The sequence below is a fragment of the Neltuma alba genome, unplaced genomic scaffold (genome assembly GCF_004799145.2).
Source record: "Neltuma alba isolate B1F8T4 unplaced genomic scaffold, ASM479914v2 tig00006875_pilon, whole genome shotgun sequence".
Lineage (NCBI taxonomy): Eukaryota > Viridiplantae > Streptophyta > Magnoliopsida > Fabales > Fabaceae > Neltuma > Neltuma alba.
Genome location: NW_021634608.1, coordinates 56,519 through 62,190, shown reverse-complemented (window position 1 = coordinate 62,190; position 5,672 = coordinate 56,519). Strand labels below are relative to the sequence as shown.

The following is a 5,672-nucleotide window of genomic DNA, read 5'->3' as shown; positions in this document are numbered from 1 at the left end:
TTTAACATATATAATTATTTTAAAAGTTATTTTAAAAAAAGATTCGAAAGAAAAATAAATCGGTCTTTTATATCTAAGAACAAATAAAAAATTAAAATGGCTGGTCAAAAAAATTAAAAATTAAAAATTAAAATGAGTGTTATATAGGCAGTAATAATACCACGGCCTGCAGCTTGTTTTTCTTTCTTTATAGTTCTCGACGCCTTGTGTTACTCAGACCAGCCTTGTGTTCTGCCACTGAAGTTAAACCCAAAAATGGCGATCACCTTGCAGACTCCACCCTGTGCTTCTCTGGCAGCTTCATCATGCAATCAGGTATTTTCTTCCACTCTTTCTTTCAATTTTCTTCATTCCTTAGCTCCTTCTCATTGTGATTTTTTTCTGGATTTAACTTCAGCGACGATCTAGATTTTCAGCTGCTGCCACTCCTCCTCTACTCTTCAAATCTCACAGACTCTTCACTCAAACCCGTGCCTCCGCTGGATCCTCTTCCTCTGTCGACGCCGGTAATTGTGATGTTTATCTTCTTGTTCTATTTCTCTTCCTCTCTCGTTTTATTTCATTTGCTTAGTATGATATGAATGCCAAGTGAATTTCGCTTTCAGGTCTGATCACTGAATTGGATGCTGTGTCAGGCTTCAGTGAGATAGTTCCTGACACTGTCATTTTTGATGACTTCGAAAGGTAGATTTGTTTTTCCATCTCGTTTCCCTCCTCCTCCTTGGTTGATAACAATGGAATGCAGAGGCGTGTTTATTCAGATCACTTGTGTTTGATTGGGTTGTTTTTTACTGATGAATTCACATAAAGGTTCCCCCCTACGGCTGCTACAGTCAGTTCATCGCTTCTACTTGGTATATGTGGCTTACCAGACACAATATTTAGGGTCAGCTTCTTATCCTTTAAAAGGAGTCAGATTTGAGAATGTTACAGCCGCACTTTGGTCTGATTGATTCAATCATCTTTTTCGCAGAATGCTGTGGATATGGCTTTGGCAGATTCTGAGTGTTCCGGGCTTGCTAGTTCTGACGCAAGATGGCCTTGTTTCTTTAACAAGGTATTTTTCACCATCGTCGCTCACTTGCTACAATTTAGTTTTACTAATTAATTACTTATTTATTTTCAGAAGACCTTGATATTTGAACAATTTGCTATCGCATTTCCGCTGGTAAAAATCTCAAGGAAATGGTCTTGCATTTGTAGGCTTTAGTGAATGTTGGGGGTGATCTGGCAAAACTAGTCCCTGGTCGCGTTTCCACTGAAGTGGATGCACGTCTTGCTTATGACACCCATGGCATCATCAGGAAGGTAATGAATTGATTGTATTTCTTTACAGATGCATATACTCGTCTATCAGTGCATTAAGGAGAAATAATTACAGGTGAGAAATATAACATCAAAAGTTTGATCTCACTGCTTCTCGAACTCGATTAAATTATTTATAATTATAATGTTGAAGGCGATAGGGGATTTATTGCCTTCTTTCTGCCGTGCCAAATCTAAGTTCTTGAAAAACAGATGTAACTGTGAGAGGTCCTCCCTATCCATGACTAGGTGCCATAGTATTTCGGACGTATATAATGCTGGTATTTTGGGCATGACAACACAAGAAATTATGCATAGATGTCCGGCTTTCCTTGATAATGAGCATTGTGGCATGTGGGCAATGCCAATATTCAAGAGAGAAGTACTATTTCTTTTTTAAATTATGTATACACAAGTTTTTAAACAGTCTATGACTCTCGGATCAGCTTAGATGATGAAACAAAAGTCCTTCGTTTTATGACTTCTGAATTTCAACACAGAACTGTGGAATTTTCACTTTCATAACGGTTATTGTTTTGTGTCATGCTGCAATTTAACGCTACTGATTATCAAATTATGCAGGTGCACGACCTTTTGAAGTTGTACAATGATATTAATGTTCCTCCTCAACGCCTGTTGTTTAAAATTCCTTCAACCTGGCAAGTGAGTGATAATGCAAATTGGATTTGTTATGATGCCTTGCGGATAAACTTCATGTGCTATTGGATTTATGGTCTATTTGTATATTTATTTACGTTTCATTTTTAGGGAATAGAGGCTGCAAAGTTGCTTGAATCTGAGGGCATACAAACACATTTGACTTTTGTTTACAGGTAATTCCAAGAGTGGTCATAGAAACCTCTTGAGGATCATAAATGATAATTCCATTCACATTCTCTCAGCAACATGAGACTGATTTAGAGAGATGTGATATCGTTGCTTTTCAAAGAAATGATTATTCCGGACTAGTTTTCAATTGGTTGAAGGTTCTTCTGGGTGACACGGAAAGCAACCCTAAACCTATTATTCACGAATGAAACAAAATGGTCCTTGCAGAATGAAATCTAGAGGATGCAAATTGAAACAAAGCACCAACAAAATTGCTTCACAACATCAAACTATGCCATTTTTCCTTGTTGTTTCATTTGTTTAGCCAAAGGCTGTTGCTTTCCCTTCTCCCAGTATTTGCAGGTGGGGTAAAATGCCTTGGCAGAGCCTAAGCTGATTTGAAATGGTTGTATTGTATACGAGTGCACTGACTTCGTTTTTTCAGACTAGATTCTAATGTCAGCTTTATAGGACGGCATCATGCTCTTTAATTAGACATTTCATGATTATTTGTTTTGTTTTCTGATGGTACAAGAAGCACTTAGTTTGACAAAAATCATAGTTTGAGTATCGATATGGGAATTTTCCTCTGGCTCTTTTCCACAGCTACTAGTTAGTATATATTATCTAGCATTTTTCCAAGTTGATCCAAGAAATTTTATCTCCCACATACCTAGTCATTTGATAAAATCTGCTTTTTTTCAGTTTTGCCCAAGCTGCTGCTGCAGCCCAAGCTGGTGCTTCTGTTATCCAAATTTTTGTTGGTCGCCTTAGGGTAACTTCTACCTTCAGTGAATGAGAACAACATTTGCAGATCTTTGCTTTACATTCTTTTTAATAATGTTATCTTTCAGGATTGGGCACGGAATCATTCAGGAGACCGAGAGATAGAATCTGCCCTAGCAAGAGGAGAAGATCCTGGTTTGGCATTGGTTAGTCATGCGAAATTGATGTTATGCTTTAGCTCTGCTTCAATTTTTTTTTTTTTTTTTGGGGGTGTAAAATCACATCTATGATGTTTGGGAACTCTTAGAAGTAAAGCCTATACTATATCTGTGACATCTAAGTGAAAGTCAGCTACTTTAGTATGACTTGTTGGGATCTTCTTGGTTTACTCAACTCCAGTTATAAGAGTCCGAGAGTAAAAGTAGTAATGACATTCTCTTAGCATTATTATTATTGCAGGTGACAAAGGCTTACAATTATATTCATAAATATGGACACAAGTCAAAGTTGATGGCAGCAGCTGTGCGCAACAAGCAGGACTTATTGAGTCTTCTGGGGTATTGAAATACTCCCCCCGTGATGTCTGATTTAAAAGTGGATTCAATTTTTATTTTTTACGAAAGAAGCATAACGTCTTTTGCTGTCTATTGCTCCTTGAAATAGGGTTGACTATATCGTAGCACCATTGAAGGTTTTGCAGTCTCTCAAAGAGTCTGTCACTTCTCCTGATGAGAAGTACTCTTTTGTTAGAAGACTGTCCCCTCAGTCTGCTGCTAATTACACATTTAGTGATGAAGAGGTACGAACTTAGCTCCGAATGCCATGTCACTTATCCCTTTATAAGTTGGAATTTCAGATTTGGTACTGAAAAATAGGTTTGGTACCAGTATTAATAGGTTTCTTCCCACCGTTTGCAATGTATTGTGTTGATGTCCACTGGTCTTTTTTTCGATGACATGAATGGCACATCAAGAGCAACTTTAAACTGCATGGTGCTTGTCTTAATTTTAATCCATTGATTTAGAGCATGGTAGTGAGTCAGATTTTTTTGTCGGCTATTAACAGAACACAAGTGTCATTGCTGAGTGGCACTTCTGTTTGATTGATATGAATGATTGCATATTGACAAAAGCAATTGCTATTGTTTCTTGAGTATTTCATCCTTATGGAACAAATGGAAGTGCCAAGGTGCGCTCTATTTTACTCTTTTGGAGGAGATGGACCATCTATCATGTTCACTTAACCTTTTTCTTTTCCATTTTTTTAATGACCGGATCAGTTCACTATTTGAAGAATCAGGGATATCCTTGATATTATTTTGATAATTAACATGGAAAATAAACCCAAAAAAAAAAAATCTTATTTTATTTTCAGTGACTGTTAAATTTGTTTTATTTTAGATTTTATATCTAGTAGAGGACAAGTTCTCACTTTGTTGGCGTGGGGAATGTGTTTTCTTATTTATTAAGATTCGTTTGTTAGGATCATTGCATTACTGAACTGGAAACAGAACCTGAACAACTTTAGCTATCATTCCTTCATGACCTCTCTTTATGCCATCCCAATATCTATTTAGGCTTCCTTAAATTCCTCAATTATTACCTGAAGAACTGCAGAACTTCTGGGCAAATTTTGCATTCATCAATTTACTACTATGATCTTGAGGAAAAATGTGGAGCATTCTCAACCATTTTGTGTGTGCGCGGGTGGGTGGGTGGGTGGGTGGGTGGGTCGGTCGGTCGGTCGGTCGGTGGGTGAAGTGTGTAGCATTATTTATTTTCATGTTTTAGTTTTTGTGTGTGTGGTGTGGGTGGGTGGGTGGGTCGGTCGGTGGGTGGGTGAAGTGTGTAGCATTATTTATTTTCATGTTTTAGTTTTTGTGCGCGTGTATGTGCTAATCTAAGTTGGATTAATAAAAAGAAAAATGATCTATATATCATTGACATGAAATTAAGAACTGACAGATTGCTCTGAGATTTTAGTATTGGCCAACTTTGCCAAATAATAAAGTTTCTTTGCTAATTGATATCTATTTATATTCAGCTTGTTAAGTGGGACCAAATGAACCTTGCTTCAGCAATGGGGCCAGCAGCTGTGCAACTTCTTGCCGCTGGACTAGATAGCAATGCTGATCAAGCGAAGCGAGTGGAGGAGCTATTTGGCAAGATCTGGCCACCCCCAAATGTATGAATTGGATCCTGTTTCCTCACTTCTTTTTCGTATTCACTGAATAAACTAAACATAAAGGGCACTGCATGACTTCTTTTTTTCGTTTCTTCACTTTAATATCGAAACACTTTCCTCTGATGTAAATTAAATCCAGTTCCTGGAAAATATTTGTCATCAAAATTTCCTCTTCGTTTTTGTACTTGAATTCCTTTTGTTTCGTTTTTATTAAATTGCGATTTGGAGGCTTGCATTGGCATGCCTTAATTTGGAAAGATAAAAGTGATAATGTAACGAGTGCTAATACTTGAGAGAATCACCCTCCAAAAACTAATCATTGCAGTTGGGGGGTTCAAATCTTACACAAGACTCCTACTTCAAGATAATCCTTCTGGTGTGAAACTCATGACAGGTAAATGTTGAAAGAGAGTTATTTATGCACGACTTCTAGTCATGGGTGTCTCTTCCAGGAAATCAACTGATTTGAAATTTTAAATAAAAACAAATAGGAACATCAAGCAAGCCAATAAGCCATTGTGCTTAAATAATTAAAACATTGTCAATTAATATTAAATCTAGGGAATATTAAATGTAAGCATATCTTTTAACGAGAGAGTTCAAACGTTATATTAGTGATGTACTTGTTA

The 5,672-nt window shown here is 37.0% G+C and overlaps 1 protein-coding gene across 2 annotated transcripts; it reads left to right on the top strand.

The window, feature by feature from the left end:
- Positions 1-200: 200 nt before the first annotated feature.
- Positions 201-5,275, top strand: LOC114751361 (transaldolase-like). Of its 2 annotated transcripts, XM_028940044.1 has the most exons (14): positions 201-315; positions 398-506; positions 606-684; positions 811-886; positions 974-1,057; positions 1,204-1,308; positions 1,888-1,968; positions 2,074-2,138; positions 2,839-2,908; positions 2,988-3,065; positions 3,319-3,416; positions 3,523-3,658; positions 3,925-4,047; positions 4,903-4,981. In XM_028940044.1, exons 1-13 carry the CDS (start codon positions 256-258, stop codon positions 4,009-4,011), a joined length of 1,128 nt encoding a protein of 375 aa, XP_028795877.1. In that variant the 5' UTR covers positions 201-255; the 3' UTR covers positions 4,012-4,047; positions 4,903-4,981. The 2 variants fall into 2 exon arrangements, with proteins under 2 accessions (XP_028795877.1, XP_028795875.1); XM_028940042.1 differs by lacking the exon at positions 3,925-4,047 and having other exon boundaries at positions 202-315; positions 4,903-5,275.
- Positions 5,276-5,672: the final 397 nt, after the last annotated feature.

What these genes read in the sequence shown, in the direction of transcription:
- LOC114751361 (XM_028940042.1), top strand. Translation starts at nt 256, where the DNA reads ATGGCGATCACCTTGCAGACTCCACCCTGTGCTTCTCTGGCAGCTTCA. An exon ending in ATTTTTGATGACTTCGAAAG is followed by an intron (nt 685 to 810) that starts GTAGATTTGTTT and finishes ATTCACATAAAG; the next exon opens with GTTCCCCCCTACGGCTGCTA. An exon ending in CCCATGGCATCATCAGGAAG is followed by an intron (nt 1,309 to 1,887) that starts GTAATGAATTGA and finishes CAAATTATGCAG; the next exon opens with GTGCACGACCTTTTGAAGTT.